Genomic DNA, 18,487 nt, shown 5'->3' with positions numbered 1-18,487 from the left:
CACAATAAAGTTGCAGTAAATTATTTTGCATATTACGGTTTATCTGAACATATTGAAATATCAAAATCAAAGTTCAAACGACATTAGTTTTTGAATTATTTAATTTCGTAGTCTGTGTTCCAAGAATAATAGGTCCACAATAATGTGTTTGGATGATATGGAGGTTATGGTAATCTCAACATTTTAGTAGGTAAGTAATCTATATTAATCTATTAATATTTATAGTTTATAAGAATGTACCTATGCTTTGTGAATCATCCTGCAGTTTAAATCTGATTCCTAGGAAAATGGAATATAATGCATGGGGCCCGTATATAATCTGATCTGACGGTGACGATTTTGAGGGATAGTTTTTGGGGTACACTAGATCAATTATATAACATCTAGAAATCTAAAATGCAGGGGCTAAATTTTTTTTCAGAAAAAAATACAATTATAATATTAGTAGGTACGTAATATATGTATATAGATTATAGATTTGATAGCAATTTTATTTATAATACAAATGTATGGGCTTTGAGACTTATGAACTATTTATTGTATAAACAAATACATAATAATATAATATGAAAATCCCAAAGAGAGGCATATCTAATGCCCAATAACCCCTCCTCCTGGATCTACCCCTGACATACAATATAAATTGCACTAACTATTAATTGCTATATTATATTTTGTATATTAGTAATGGGTTGCAGTGGGTAGGCACCGGCGATTGTAAGTTCCGAAGACTTATAGCTGGTAGTTGATTTTAGGGTTGGATTTATAATAATATGATGTGAATTCCACAGAAATTTTTTTTTACAAGAAAAAAACTAGTTGCGACTCGTGAGTGTCCTAATGGTGATGTATCCAAATCATAGTTCTCAAGTCGACTATTAGACTATTATATGGAACGATTATTAGATGCAAGGTGGCAAAGTGTAAAAACTGCAGTAAAACAACAGTTTGAAGACGACTGCGGTTGTACCTAATAATATTACTTATTACGCATGCCGACGTTGTCGATATTTGCAGAGGCCGTATACGATTGGCAGTTGACCAGCTCCTTATGTGGACACAACAATAAAATTGTTAATAAAAAAAATGATACATTTCTCGGTTTCTCGCATTCGGTCTATATCAGTATTATTATGTTAACATTGATTAATAAGAAATACGACTAATTTTTAAGATAGTAAGATACAGTAAGTTGTTAAACACCTAATCCCCGTTGTATATTTTTTACCAAAAACAATAAAATATACATTTTATATTGCAGGTTAATATCATTATATTGCAATATAATTTACAAATGTTAGGTTAGGTTAATAGAAAACCAAATTTCAGAGGTAAGTATGTAATACTGATACGTTTTGTACGAGACATCTCTTATGGATTTGAAGACTATTTGAACCCTTAAATTCACCACTGGCCACAATGTAGGTACATTTCCTGTCGTTAGTTCCATGGAAATAAATATTAATATCTATAAAAGCGCGTGTTTTACTGGTTGTCAATACAATCAAAATAATAAATTTGTTCATATTTAAATTTTGAAATACTTTTTTAATTATTGAGAGGTTATTAAAATTATTACATGATTTCAAATTAAATCAAAATGCCGTATAGTCCGATAAATAAGCATTTAAAAGCGACTGTGGACATACGTTTACAACACAGATTTTCGGACATCGGAACGAAGCTTTCGCGTAAAACACATTTCAATAAAATAGAAGTGCTCCGATTGCTACAAATGCATTATATGCTAACAAAAGACAACACGGAACCTATGGATAAGTTAAATTTCGTAAAGTTCATGGACGTTTTTTTGGGAGTAAGGAACGTAGAGGCCGTAGATAAAATATTTCTACTTTGTGCAGAAACGAACAAGAAATACTTGACTGGGCCCGAGTTCGTCAAGGTATTGTCGATGTTGTTAAAAGGAACCCTATCCGACTTGATTCACTTTTGCTTCGAAGTCTACACGGAGATGATGAGGTCACCGAAATACATTAAAAAAGAGGACGTGTTACTAATGTCCAGAAGAAACAGCATGAAAATGTGTAAATTAGTCAATATGGAGGAGTACGATCAGAGTTTCGTCGATTTCGTCATGACCGAGATAGACAAGGATCGTGATAATAGAATATCACTGGCAGACTTTCGTAAAGCTGTGCAGGAAAATGTCGCGTGGTTGCAGTTCTTGGGGCAAATCCTTCCGTCGAGCTCCCAAAAAGAGAAATTTTTGCAATTATTCACGGATCGACCATACGTCAATAATATAGAATCTACAGCTGCAGCGATTTCTCGACAAACCAAGGAAAGCATTGCCAGAATGACCTTGCTGAAATCGACAATTAGCCAACCCGATACCATCCCTAGTAGTGCGTCATTTTCCAGCGATTCTACTTGTTTGGTGGTCAATCGCGATATGAGCCATTCGAACAAAAAAAAACAATCAATATCAGATGGAAATTATTTAACATTATTTTAACAAATTATAGCTGTTTGGTAACTATATACAATAGTAATAAATTTACGTTTTAATAACAATGAACGGTAATACAGTAATATTTACGTATATTTACCTCCTATTTAGTATTTACCTGCAGTGTATCAAGCCTAATATTATATTATATATATGTTACAGTTAAAGTGTTGAATCAGTTAGCTTACGAAATGATTAGGTAGGTAATTAATAAAATAACTAAAATCTGTAGGCATAATATATATATATACAATTTATACTTTAACTAGTAACTAGTCTGTTACAACTAACTGTTAGTTCATACATTCCCTGGCATCACTTCGTTAATGTGACAAATTGTACAAAATATCATGTAAAATATCGTTATTTTACCATCTAATATAATAATAAATCATATAAGACTGACGATATTAGACAAGAGAGTCAGAGATAAAAAAAAAAATCAATACATTTTACAATTTGATTTGATTATATCGTTATTCGTTGCTACTGAAAGTACCTATGATATTCAACATTCTGGGGCACTCAATAGATTAAAGATTTGTGATACTGCATGATACTATTACTCAGCTATATCACGTTATCACGTGTGTTGTTCAAGTATAGACTGTAAATTAATTACGATTATTCTACAGATTTTTTTGTTTGATTCTATAAAGGATACATTAAAAAAAATAAAATACTATAAATCCTCGGGAAAAATTTAAAAGTATGTAGTAGTTCTGAAAAAATACAAAGCAAATTATCAAAAATACAAGACTAGACGGTAGCTAGTTTATTCATGTATTGGCCTCGTCTACTATTAAATAATTCACTCTTATATTCGCCTATTATAGTTGTTTCGCTTTCAGTAGGTAATATATTTTAAGTAGTAAAATATTAAAACGCAGATTAAGTCCGCTGATTTCTATATAAGTAGTAAAAAGTAATTATTCGACACGTTAAATTCTAAGTACCTTTATAATTATATACATTTGTAAATAATTAAAAACGTAATAATTGTTGGAATATTTTTTTAGCAATGGTATACCAATGCCAAAAAATTAAATAAATGTATAATCTTCTTTTTTTTGTATTCAATTAGAGCATTAACAACATTGGTCATTAGTTTACAATTTTATATTATTAATATACATTGTCGACACATAATTTTTCATTTTATTCTGTTCTTGTTCTTATGAAAAAAAAGTAGTACGAACTAAGTACAGCTGTCCGGTCAATGATTCCTATCACAGCTTTGTACCTACTCGTCTCGCTTTGTTCACCAATCAGTGGTAGGAAGTGTGTAAGTGTGTTAAATACATTATTATTTACTAAACATTTTAAAGCAAAGATTAATTATTTCATTTGAATGCCGAATTTGAAATTTAAAATCCTTTAATTTTTCAGTTTTTCTGAAAAACATAACACCACGATTGTAATTTTAGTATTTTACAGCCATTTTGATCCAATATATTAGTATAAAACGAACCGTGTCAAATTTTTAATCTATTAAATAAACTAAAATAAAACGTTAAATTATCGCAATAAAAAGAACCATCAGAAAAAGAATATCAGAAAAGAACGCAAATTTCGAGATCAAATTCAATACGTTCAAATTTGTATTATTAAAACGGTTAGAAATTATGTGTAAACCATATATATATTGTTATATAACCATAAACTAACTATGAGGGACTTTAGGAAGTTGTAATTTTTAAAAAAAAAAATTAAAAACATGCCATTTTATATGATGAATATTATTTAGCGATTCAGCGATTCATGCCATTGCGTATTATAGAACTAATTTTTTGTGTTTTGTGGTATGTATATTATAATTTTTTTTTATAGATTTACTTATAGTTTCATATAGTTTTATATAGGTACATTATTATATAATTGAATTTTTATTTAGATAGCGAAATAAAATATGTATGCGAGTGGGTAGAGAAAAACATGTTTTACTAAGTCTTATTTTTACTTTTACATGTCTCTATTGTTAGTTGTTAGGTACACTATAGAGTACTAGACTAATAAGTAATAAAGACATAAATATTATCGATGGCAATTGATAGTAAACATTTTATGTTACGTGGCCGTTGTTATAAAATATAGTATACAGGATGTAACTGAGAGACCTGACAAAAAAAAAAAATATATGAGTCATGTCAGGAAATTCCCAAAAATAATATTTTGAAAAAATGAATTACGTTCTAAATTAATTTACTCAAAAAAATATTGATATTTTAAAAAATTCTGAAAAATAAACTACTTTTATTAGATAAATGTTTTTACCATCAATGTTCTTCTTATAATCAGATTTACAAATTGGATATTTTTTATTTTTATTTCAATATTAAAACATAACATTTTGTTTTTATATTATAGATATAGCGTAAGTAACTGTAAATTAATTATAAATTATAAAAAAAAAAATTTTAAAATAGAACAAAAGTTATTTCACTTTTCAGGTATTCCTGTTATACTTTGTATATTGGTGCGAGGTACCATAAAACATGAGGTTATGTAAGGTAACTGTCGGCTACAGATTAGACCAAACGTGAAGGAACTACTCGATTAAGTAAGCACAAAAGGATTACTATGTTAAAATAATAAAATATCAGTTAAATACATAATTATAGGTAGTTATTCCGAGTAGTGTTAGGTACCTATGCAAAAACTAAATGCCTAATGAAATACACATTACTTTACCTAAAGTTCGGTATAGTAAAACACGAAGTCCTAAACATATAGGAACTCATACCAGTCACATCAAAAAGTACAAAAATTGGCTACAAAATTGCAGGGCCTTACACATCAACCCAAACACCTAACACTCCTAAACACCCTTAAAAAATAAAAATCCCGAAACCCATATAACCCGAATGATTCTGTATTCAAAACACCCGTATTAACCAAATCCGAATAAATCATTCGGGTTAACCAGAAAAATTTTGTTTTAACAAACTCTTCATGTAGTATATCAATTTGTATGTATTTCTTGCGGTGAGTTCTATTCTGTAGTTAGTTTTTAAATAATAACAATAAATTAACAGGAACAATCTTACAATCAATCACAGGTATATTCAATAATTATTTTCTTGACAATAAAATCCAATGAAATCTTATGTACGTTTCTTATGTAACTACTAACTACTGTACATTAATAAAACGAGTTTGGTCTAAAATAAATGTTGCGAATTCGTGTTAAAAATATAGATTTCATTATACATAACATAATAAGTCATTGTATAAACCATTTTATTTATTTTTTTTTTGGTGGGGAGGGTGGTCATCAAAAGCTATATTTTTTCCAGGCTACTCAACACACACATTAACCAATATTAACCCGAAAAATAGCGGTTTTGAAAACCCGAATGTTTGTTTAAACTTTTTATTCCGGTTTTTGAACACCCGAATACATTCAGCACCCGAAACTCGAAATCTAAATAAATGATTCGGGTGCTAAGTCCTGCAAAATTGGCTAAACACAGTGTAAGACAAAATGAAACTACGATGATTGGGGAGGAAATTGCCCCCTTTTCCCCCTGGATCCGCTACTGGAGGTGTACTAAGTCATCGAGTAGGTAGGTACTATACACTGCAGTAATGTATGTGTTAAATTATAATCGATAATTAATCAATGTATACTATCAAAAAAGATTCTGAGCGAAGAAGGTTTATCTTTGTGGAAACCAAACTTGAGTTACTCTGTGGTAACTAAGAGTACCTAACAATTATTTTAACAATATAGTATTACAACTTCCCGATTATTTTAAAAATTAATGAGAATTTTCAATTTAACCTTCCAAAGGTACCAACTAAATCCAATTTGCTAGCATAGTTTCTGCAGAAACTCCTATCAAAGTTGATAATCAGAACATTAATTATTCTACGACACAGTGTCTTCTGACACAAAAACAAAGAAATTATACATCTTTAATTTTCAAAATATTTTGACCTTTTATAAGTTATTTGTAAGCATTTCAAATTTTAAATTTTTTTATTTTATTTTTCTTTACACTTTGTTAAAAATATTTTTTAAAAAAAACGTGAAAATTGAATAAAAGTTTTCTCGTTAGTTTTATTAAATAAATATTAAAGAGACATTTGCATGATGTTTTTTTATAAGCAAGTTCAAATTTTGACAATAGTCATCGAAACCGCAAACATTTGCAAATTATTTTGTGATTAAAAACTTTAATATGCAAATGTCTTCGATGATGGTTAAGATAATGTTTCACACTATTCCTACTTAATCCACAATTGTACCTATGTACATAAAAAAAATCTACTTAGAATATTAAGACGACCCCTAAATAAATATCGACTGACAAATAATGGTACGTCAAATATAGGTATAATAACAGTGAAACATTTTTAGTTAACTATTATAAGATATTTTTGTATTTATTACAACTGCTATAAGATAAAGAGGCAAGGAATCGAATAATATATTCTTCTTAATCGTATACGGCTAACGAACAAAACACAATAATATTGTGCAGCTGTAGTCGAGTACCACATAATATTATAACACATACTTACTTATAACAATACATATGAAATTAAATCCTTATCCGAATCACATGTCTACATCCGTGGCACGGTCGTGCTTACGTGAAAACCAGAAAACGCATCAAACGGTCGCGGTTAAACGCGCTCGGTTTTCCCGCGGCGGAGCGAACAGGGACATCAGCCGCCGCCGAATCGGATGAAACTCCTCCATTATATTTTCACGGTACTCTGACCAGACGATACGCAAGTGCGTATATAAACTCTTGGTATCCAATTAGGAACCATCACATTCACACCGACGACTGACGAGTCCACACTCGGCCAGATAATATTCATACGTGGTAGGCACCTACTTTGTAATAATATCACAACTGCAGTAAACGTGAAAATTCGCACTCCAGTTTTCGTCCGACGAAAGACGGTAAAACTGTTTCATTTTTATTATACTTACTATATTTCATTTGCAAAAAAAAACCAAAAGCATGTTTTCTCCCATCGCGATTTCGTTCGTTTGCGTTTCTCTGGCAGTTTTCGGTTCCACCGCTTCCGTGCCACAACAGTCACAACAACAGCAGCTACGGCAAGAAGACGGATTCGGCACGGTCCTGTGGTCAGTACTAGACGATTGTTTTGGCGACATCACTTCTGCCGTACCAGCCACCGTGTGCCTCAAGTCCAAAGCGCTGACTGCCCTTGACCGGGCCCTCGGCAAGTCCGCCGTGACCCTTACGGAAGGCGTCATCCTGACCGCTAGGGCCGGCAAATCACTGGCCGTCGACCCACAAGCCGATCGGGCCGACCGCGCCGCTCTGGACGCCGCTCCGGACGCCGACAGCAAGAACGCCATGCTGGACGACATGCTCGCCAACCGCATGGACAGGCTCATGTCCACCAGGACCATCGTGCTCGACGGTGTCGACCAAGAAGGTGAAAGAACGCTATTATTACAATATTAAATATCAAAATCACCGCCCGATAACATTTAAGCCGTTTGAGTCGGGTTTCCTCTATTGCAGGGGTCACCAATTAAGTTTCCTCTATTGCAGGGGTCACCAATTAAGATTTGTTGAGGTTCCCTTTGGAAACTTGGGAAGTTTTGAGGGCCACCAAAATTGTATGTAGGTACACATGTTTATCCAAAGAAAGTTAAGGCAAAACAAATAATTTAATTTAAATTAATGAAAACCTCATTTTATTCACCAAAACCAAAAAATAATTTTAAAATTTCATGTCCGCGGGCTCGATAATGTTCGCCAACGAGTGACCAGCGGACCTCTTTTCGATGAGTTCGGGGAATACGGTACAGTTTTGTAAAGTACTTGATTAAACGTATTTAAATACTTTTTTAGTACTCAAATTCTTTCTCAGTATATCTGTATTTAAAATCAAATAGTGAACTATACTCAAGTGAAAATTCAAATACTTTGACGTAAAAAAAGAACAGATGAGTAGGTATTTTTTTGTTCCATCGAATGATACGGTGTAAAATTCCTTATAAAATTAACGTAAAATATTAAAATCGCATTTGAATTTTTTTAGTTGATTTTTTTTTTCGTTAGCGGTGAGAGATACATCTGTGTCACCATATTATGTTGTTGTATGAATGGTAATGTATAAACCATAATATTCGTTATTATAGGCACATATTATTATTGCCACATTAGCGCGCACTGTTTACACGGACGTACGTTATAACATTTTGATCGTATGGCACGTACGTTATTGAGGTAAACAGTGGTGCGATTTTGTTACCCGTTTGTCTGTTGGTCTACACTGTCATTTTCGTGATTATATTTTTATATTTCAGTTTAAACGCCGCGCGCCTTATTGTCAGAATCCACACTTGTTGATATTTAATCTACCTCCATACGTTTCAACACGTTCACCCATAATAATATGATTATTGAACGCGCAAGCACAACGCTAATACCGGATCGGTGGACCGCGACTTAACCTTATACCTAAGCACCGATTTATCCTAAGTGTATAGGTATACCTATCTGTTCTCTTGCCGAAAACTGCCCTGTGCCGTGATTGTGTCGAACGATTTAGACCGTAGGTACACGATCGCGATTTGGGTACCTTCGGAGCGCATACACTTTCTAATGCTCATGTTCACATAAATATATAGTTATTAATTAATATTATAATTTATCATTATCTCGGGTGTACGTGAGCCATTCGATCTTCCCAGATACAAATATTAAATATTACCTACGATGATCAAAGTTCTGTCGTGGCATAATAATCACGTGCCATGAAGAAAGGCAATGACCCTTTGCGGAGGTATCATATAAGATACTAAAATAAATCCCAACCTTTGCCTACAGTCAAGAACCTTTGATTTCATTAAAGGAGGGGGTGTAGAGACTATAAATCAGAGACCTAACTTAATTTAACCTAACTGAAACGGTGTTGAACAGTCCAACAGAGATAATTATAATTAGGTAGGTAACTGAACAATGTATAGTTTTATATTGTGATTCACAAGTGCCTATTAGAGGTAGTTTATTCGACAATAACACCGATTAACTTATTTCGTTACGCCGTGTAAACATTTTCAAATAACACATTTTATCAGTGTTTTTTAAAAATAAAATATTAAATTTAGTTTTATTATTTTACAAGACGTATAACAGTGACAATACAAAATGTTTGATAAATTAACTTTTCCTTTTCAATATAATTATTACTTTATTTTGGCGTAGGATATATTATTGTATAATATATTATATACTATATAGTCCAAAAAATTTTATTATGGACGTTTGTAAACCAAATTAAAAGTTTCAATTTTCTTTTCCAATTAAAATGTTGTTTAAAATAATAACAATTTATAACATTAAAATAAATAATTTTTTGTTTTGCCGATTCTTAATAATATTATACGTAAATAACGTAAATATTTTGTTCTTCAATAACGACTGCCTAACGATGTTGCTTTAATCATGTACCACATTATACTTAATAGTAATTACTTTGAAATTATGTATTTGCATTTAATCTACATCTACAGTTCTCTGTTCCCACTAGGTGTTTATTATTCAAGAACAATTTAAAAAAAATGTATATAAAACCCCGACACTCGATTTCCACCGGAAATATCAATAAAAAATTATATTTTAAAAACAGTGGGACAAATCATATAATATTTTATACTCTGCTTGATCAACACGTTTCACTGCTGTAATTACGACGCGTAATTTTCTTGTCCGACGCATATCTGCAATCAGTCACAAATCGTATGAAAATACCTATTTGAATTTAAATAATATTAGGTATATGAAATAGTCATATTATAGGATATACGTTTATAACTCGCGGGAAAACGGGAAATTGCAATGGGTCCCTCCTACATCATTAAAATATATGTTTTTCGTACTACATGATAACGACGACTGATTGGTTGTAATTTGTCGTATATATAGGTCGCAAGAAGAAGGACAAGGGTATGCAACAAGCCATCATGATGGCCGGTATGACGGCTGCCGCTGTAATGGGACCGATGGCATTAAAAATCATCGCTTTAATCTCAGTCAAAGCACTGTTGATAAGCAAAATCGCATTGGTGCTGTCCGGTATTATTGTGCTCAAGAAACTCATGCAGCCCCAACAGGGAGGTGGTGGTGGTGGTGGTCACGAAACCGAATCGCCTCATCATTACGGTCGGAGCATCGAAGGCGCTGCTCACCACATGGCGTACTCGGGTCAAAAGCAATAATAGCCACCAAGACGTTCTTATTAATTTATTATTTATTTATTTATAACCGTAACGATTAGTAGTAATTCTTTTTTACTATTATTAATATCCGTCGTGTAATAATTTTTTTACGAGACTATTCGTCTTAATAATGGTATCGTAATGCTACGTGCTGAAGATTTATTTTCGATTTATTTTGAAGTAGGTATTTATAAACAAATTAATTTATGAACTTTTTTCTATTACCTACTGCTTTTAAAATAAATCTGTTTTTAGATTTTACAATGAAAAATATTAATTTATTATTTATTTCCACATAATTTAAAGTTAATAAAATAATATGTGTTTGTATTACATAAATTGTTTCATTTACATCCCTACCCTTAACTTGTATACAATTTAAATATCGTAAACATTCCAACGTACTAACATAGATAATGTTGTTAAATTTAAGTTTGATAACAGGCCAGTTCACTATAATATTATGCGTTGAACGCAAATTTGTTATGTTATGCGTGAGTTGGAGAGAGAAGATAAATTCATTTAAGGAATTTTTAACATAATATGGATATAATTATATAAATCTTCACACTCATAATCTAAGTATAATGTTATGGAATACATTTTAATTATTGTATCAGGGAATTCATTACTATTATAGGCAATGCCAATAATAAAATTACTAAAATTCATTAGACAATGTGTAAGCAAAATCTTCTTTGTAGTAGTATTGTATCAAGATGTCTCGATTATTATTTATCATGATAATAATCGATTATGAAAACAAGTGATTTGCCAACTTGATAACTTCATGCATGTATTGTTGATTTATCACTATAATTATTATTTTTTGACAGCCCATTTTTGTTATTCTGAGAATTTTGTTTAAATTGTTTTGAACGTATGAGATACAAATAATAATCAACTAATCATTAATCAATCATAAAAAAGTAGTCATGGTGGTGTTTTTGCATGCAAACGTCAGTGTTTGCTGCGACTAATATAGATCGCACTGTGTTTAATCTATACCACAATATCATACATTTAAAATCTAGCACCGACATTTTTTAAAAAAAGTCTCTTTGACCCCCTCCCTAAATACGTCACTGCAGGCCCCATCGCTGAATCATCTGCCTGAACTATATGCTTTTTATTTTCTTACTAATTAATTTAATTTTCATGGCACTACTATGTATCAATGAAAGTATTATCAAATATTTATAAGTTACAGTCTGCAGTATAATAATATAATGACAATATAATATTGAAAACGAACGAGTGTACAGCAGTTTTATTTTAGTGCTATAATATAGGTATTAGCTAATAATATACTCATTACTCGCGTTTCCACGGTAACATTCCACGCATTAGTATCACCTGGAAAACTATTATGTATTTCATTTAAGAATTTTTCATATTACAGTTTATCCTACAACAATAATAATCCTAAACTATACATGTATTATCGTTGATCTCGGATAGAAAAATTGTTTGTGTCATCATCGCCAATGGTTAGCCCTTTTAACTGCAGCCAAATCGATTCCGCTGCGGTAAGTGACTTGAGCGAGTATTCCGTCTGGGGTAACAATTCGTTGTTTCCGGAACTCCGAAACCCCGGTCTACCACGCGTCAAACAGTTTCTTAATAACCGGTTGCTGAATCCCACGCTCGTCGGAAGCAACTGTACCGATTACAAAAGCACGTCATCGCTACACGACATGAAACCCTCTCACAGCAACCATTCGAAAAAAATAATCAAAGAATCACTGCAACAAACGCACATGATAGACAAACGCGGTGGAGATCAATTGGTCCGCAAACACTCACCGGCGGTCCAACGGCTTGACGACATTATGACTACACGTGGTAAATTAGTACAATATGCTATGATCTCCACGGCGGGCCTAATGCCGAGCAGGATTTACACTTATAATGCCAAATGTGAGGGTATGGTAACTTACGGATGCGGTTCATCGATGGAAGAAGCGATAGAAGATGCGGCGGCCAAATTTTTGGAAAAGTTTGAATTTGCTCTTGTACAAGGTGATGACCATTTACTGAATTCAATGAATTCTTTAAAGATAAAGAGTAACCATAATGTGAGTTATAACAACCACATTGGTATGCTGCAAGAGTATTGTCAAGCTCGTGGTTTGGATTTACCAAAATATGAATATCATCAAGATAACGACATTAAAAACAAGAGGTATATGTACTCCGTTATATGTTCCATTGGGAAATGCAAATGCACGGGCGTAGGAATATCCAAGCAAATCGCAAAAAATCATGCTGCTCGTTTGATGTATATCCAAATTGATTCGAATAATGCTACAATCAATGAGCATTCAACATCGAATACCAGAAAGAAGAAACCGATAGATTTCGGTCTAGGTTTGTCAAAAAATGAAGCCAAAAACAACACTGTTAACATAGCTTTGGACCAAATCTACCACGGAAAAAACAAAACCAAAATGTCTGCCAATTACATTGGAACACTCCAAGAGAAGTGTGCAGCTCGTGGTTGGGAGCTGCCAAAATATGAATACCACCAAGAAAATGATAATGAAATCCATAAATTATTTTATTCAGTGATATGTTCCGCAGGGCCTTACAAATCCACGGGTGTAGGTAATTCCAAGCAACTTGCAAAAAATCAAGCCGCTCAAATTGTGTGTGACCAAATTAATTTGGATCAACAGAACAACACCTCGGTACTTCATAGCAATTACGCACATGATAAAGCTGATCAATTTTCGCAGTCGAATGTTATGAAACTAAAAAACGACGATCAGTGTGATCGGGTTTACTACATGAAAATATGGTATAAACAAATGTCATCATCTAACAAGGAATGTGTGCAAAAACTAAAGAAATGCACTTCCTGGGAAGAAATTAATATGACTCCAATTGAGTTTTTGACAAAACTTGCAAACGAAGAAGACTTTAATGCCACATACGAACAACTTTTTGAAAATGTTATCGGAAACACAGTTTTTGGAGCAATTCATATATACGTAGCAAGAAAATATGTCATGACGTTTATAGATGAGGGAATCACAGATGCAGAGGCTCAAAATTCGGTTGCTAAGAAAACATTAAATTACATCAAACATACTACATTAATGATATAAAATACATTGAAAAGAATAAAAATATTAAAAATATCCTTATATGTTTCATTGCAAGGATATTTTTTGTTAAATACTAATAAATACCATTATAATATGTCGTTTTTGTTAACTGACTATTCAAGTCCCCAATACAACTCAATTACTAATATCATAATAATGAATTGCACAATCATATAATAGGTAGGAGATAGTTACATTACGACGACGCTGAAGTTTTAAAAATATTGCTTTAAGGGTATTGCGAACTGTTAGTTATTTCAACTAAAATGTACCAATATTTTGTTATTCATACCAATGGACCTACTAATGTGATTATTACAGTTTTGAAAAGTGATTTGAATTTAGTATTATATGTCGATTTAAGATTGACCATGCTATTTTTTTTTTTTAAATTTTGTTCATTAACTTCTATACTTTTTTTTGAATATTTAAAAATGTAAGTGTCTAAAGCATTTTAAATGTTGATTATTCAAAATTTAAACTTAAAATCTTAAAATTTGACTGATCGATCTCAACTAGACATATTAACTAATTCAAATCAGTTTTTAGAAATCTTATTGGCTTATCAGGTTCATTGGTTGAATGTTAATAAAGTAAAAATAAGTAATGAGCAACAAGTGGTGAGCAGTGGCGTCATTTGGGGGGGGGGGAACTTTACATCAACCTTAAGTTGGCACATTTACCACACCCCTCCTCTCCCTCATCCCGTTAACCACTATGCTATGAGAATCTGAGTAAAACAATTTTGAGTCGGAAAAGCTGTGAAAAATTGCCCTAGTCTAATAAAAATTTAAATGGCGCAACTGGTGGTGAGTGATGATTTGTACAGTTGTACGTGCGCGCACGGAAGCGCTCTGTTATTTATTTTAGACTACATTAACACCCACTAATGATCGCTTTCTAGGCACACATTACCAACATGCATGCAATTAGAAAATTGCTTATATTTAACTCCTTAAATATGTTCATTTGCAGTATCTACAGGTACATTTGAAATGGTCGAAAATTTATAAACGGTCAATTTTTATAGATACTTTATAAAAAAATATACTCAATCCACTTATGAAGTGCTCTACCAAAAAATGATAAATTTTATAAGAATATCTCACCTGCCATGAAAGAAGTATCCAAGATATATTGAATAAACCAAAAAACTGTAAGAAATAGTCATACACCGTTACTATTCAAGCATAATATCTCATATATTTAGTTATTATTAAAGAACCGGTGATTTAAATATATTAGTGAGAATTTATAAAGATTTTATGATCAAGAAACTAATCTCGAATACTTAGTCATATGCAGTGGTGTGATTACAGTTTTCAATAGAGAGGGCAAAGATTTTGACTGGCCCGAATGGGTAAAAAAAAAAACCACTCGCTTCGCTCTCAACCACGTATTATCTACTTACATTTTTTTATGGTACCCTTTTTATCAACAAGGTAACATCATTTTTAAATACAAGGTAACAGATATTTTCGAAAAACAATTCTGTACCTATATCAATTAAAAGTCTACAAACTATTATATGGCAATATTTATATCGATAAACAAAAATATTAGTTGTCCGTTTATTAAACATACCAAAAATTATTTTTGATTCTTGAACAGTTTACGGTAATTTTATATTTTTAGCCACACCACCCATTTATTTTTTTTAAGTCATATTTTGCCCAAATTAAAAGATTAATGTTAACACGAGTCACGAAAAAAATAAATTTTAATTTAGGTAGAATAAAGAACTCAACTAAAATATTAACACAATACGCAGAATAGTTGAATCATACACGTGATGTAGACGACTGTCGCAAGTCAACTGAAGTCGTGATCAATGATAATTAATAAGAGTGCCAATCGGTTGTTGTTTTTAGAATTTGTATTAATTTTAAATTTTAGAAATTATACTATACGAAATTATGATACTAATTATTATTATTGTTGTGCATACAAAAATATTAATATGTTAATTTTCCTTCACAAAATACACTCACACAAACAAACATACATAAATACTTATGTGTACGTCCCCCGCATGCGTATAAATATAAATATATTCCAACTATCAATTAGTAAAAATGTATCATTGTGACAATTATTTCTTAGTACTTACATACTATAATATTTTCTGAAAATATTATAAAATAGGCATATTTTTGTTCTAATAAAATATGGTAATGGTAAGACGGCAACCACTGGGCACCGGCCCTTCGGGCCGCTTTTAAAACCATACAGGGGCAAATGCCCACCTTGTCCCCCTCCCCAAATGACGCCACTGACCATATTTAAATAAGACCTATATTATAGGTAATGAAATAGGTAAGTATAATCATAAAAAATAATAGTTAATAGATAATAAATTGTAAACTTTAAAAAAAATTTAAAAAATAATTCATTTTGCCGAAATCCAAGTACGAAAGTATATTCAAATGTTCATAAAAGCGTGTTAGTACCTATACATATCACGTATTATCCAAAATTATTATACATTAGTAAAATTATAATTTATAATATTACAATTTATCAGATCGGAATACCAGGTTTAGTATTTAATATTGAATCTTGGTATCATCAACTAGGTTCAATAGTTGATTGTATAAAAATTAAATATTCTACTAACCTAGTACTAATACTTAATTTATTTTATAATACTTGAATCGATATTATTCTAGCTGGGCAAGTTAATATTTTAAAAATACATTCAATTAAAATTTGCTTATGTATCTTATCTTGGTTAGTTACAAATTAGTTATATTTCTTAAATATTTTACTAGGTGTTATAAATAGGTAAACGTTTTGGAGAAACATAAAAAACGTTATAAAATGATTTAATAAAAATAACATTTATATCAACCTCAACGTAATTAAAGAACTAATTAATTTAATAATACATTTATAAGACACTGCAGGTGTATAAAAAAAACTATCTGCGTTTAATAGGTAACAATATATAATTATCATTTTAAGATAAAGGAAAGACATAGGGAATCCGTTTTGTGGTTATCTATATTGTTAGTCTATACTTTCTCTCGCCTTGCCACCGTGACAAGTATTCTTCTTTCAAATAAAAATAATAGTTATCAAAATCCGATAATTCTACAAAGGCCTAAGAATTATTCCCATTAAGTCATTTTTTTCAATATAACACCCTATCCCCCCCCCCCCAAATAGGTATCGGGTAGTTGATTAGTGGAAAAATATTGTAATTAAGATGGAAACTAAAATATAAAATGTAATTTTCAAATTTCTATAGAATTTTGGATAATTTATAAAACTTTCACCGGACCCCTTAAAGTTCGGCAAATATTGTCTTGCATTTAGACCAACTTAAGAATTCTAGAGTTACCTAAGAATATAAATTATAAATTTAAAAGTTAAATTAAATACCTACAAATAATAATATTGTCAATCGATTTTCTTGTCAGTCGATTGGTCTTGTCAGTATTTTGGTTGTCGGTCGATTGATCCAGAACCAATATAAAAGGCATTTAATATATTATTTTATTTAATATACATTTATTATATTACTTAATATACATACAAAAGTATTTATTAGAAAAAAACAAAAAAAGGTGGGAAAGTGAGTGTTACTCTGTTGTATAGTAGGTTACAAGTTGGTCACTGTAATGGATAGTATTAAATTTGAATTCAATGATATAATATAATTGTGTAAGAAAAACGGTACTGAGCAAAAACGGTCAACCAGCTTGTGATACTACTAAGTATATTTGATGATATTGTTGTAAATAAAGTAATTTTTATATTAGCCTATTTACGTGGAATCTTGTTTTAAATTTTCAAACCTTAGCTATAAAAGTTGAACATTTTATACATTTTTAACTACAAAATAATTATTAAATTTAAAATTTGATACATTCCGTGAAAATTCGAAATTTAAATGCTTATAAAAAAAAATTATGCTTATGTATTTTTAATATTTTTTAACTTCTATTGTAACAATACATCAGGAGCCTTGCATTAAATTTTCACGCTTTTTTACCTAACAAAAAAAATTTTATTGATATTTATAGAAAAAAAAACTAGAAAAATTGAAAACTGAGAATGTCCGTAAACAGCTCAAAAAGAGTAGGAATATTTTCAAAATTGTATGGTGTATAGAAAATGAAAATATTGACATTCAGTAAAATTATTATCTACAGTTATTTGTTTTTGAATAACAATCAAATAACAAAACTGCTACATGAGAAATCGAATGAATATCCAATATTGTAAAAATATAAATTTCAAACGCTCATAAAAATTTAACTTAAATTAACTTATAGACATTTTTTTTTTAATAAAGGTGTCTACCTTATTATTACTTTATTCATCACATTATGATGAATCTTGTATTGCATTTTCATACCTTAGATTTAAAAAGAAAATTTTTTATAAATTCTCAACTAAAAATATTTTGCTAATTTTTGTGATTTTTCCGTATTTTGTCAATATTTGAACTTTAAATGCTTATAAATAAAAACTATGACTAAGGATTTTCAATATTTTTCAAATGTCATTGTAACAATTTAGTAGGAGTCTTGTATTAAATTGTCAAGCTTTTTTACCCAACAAACAAAATTTAATAGACATTCATAGAAATAAAAACTAATAAAATTGGAAACTGAAAATGTCCCTAAACAGTTCAAAACAAATCAAAATCAGTGAAAAATGCATGTATATACGTTCATTTGA

At 30.9% G+C, this 18,487-nt stretch overlaps 2 protein-coding genes across 2 annotated transcripts; both read left to right on the top strand.

Moving 5' to 3' along the window:
* The first annotated feature begins 7,173 nt into the window (after positions 1 to 7,173).
* Positions 7,174 to 11,296, top strand: LOC100570242. The gene is made up of 2 exons (XM_003245311.4): positions 7,174 to 7,894; positions 10,396 to 11,296. The coding sequence occupies exons 1-2, from the start codon at positions 7,450 to 7,452 to the stop codon at positions 10,686 to 10,688; spliced, it is 738 nt and encodes a 245-aa protein (XP_003245359.1). The 5' UTR covers positions 7,174 to 7,449; the 3' UTR covers positions 10,689 to 11,296.
* Positions 11,297 to 12,026: 730 nt separating this feature from the next.
* LOC100570158 (interferon-inducible double-stranded RNA-dependent protein kinase activator A) lies at positions 12,027 to 13,831 on the top strand. Its single transcript, XM_003245310.4, has one exon. The coding sequence runs from the start codon at positions 12,176 to 12,178 to the stop codon at positions 13,796 to 13,798; it is 1,623 nt and encodes a 540-aa protein (XP_003245358.1). The 5' UTR covers positions 12,027 to 12,175; the 3' UTR covers positions 13,799 to 13,831.
* Positions 13,832 to 18,487: the final 4,656 nt, after the last annotated feature.

Source organism: Acyrthosiphon pisum, chromosome X (genome assembly GCF_005508785.2).
Source record: "Acyrthosiphon pisum isolate AL4f chromosome X, pea_aphid_22Mar2018_4r6ur, whole genome shotgun sequence".
NCBI classification, from domain to species: Eukaryota; Metazoa; Arthropoda; class Insecta; order Hemiptera; family Aphididae; genus Acyrthosiphon; species Acyrthosiphon pisum.
This window is presented reverse-complemented; position numbering and strand designations above follow the sequence as displayed.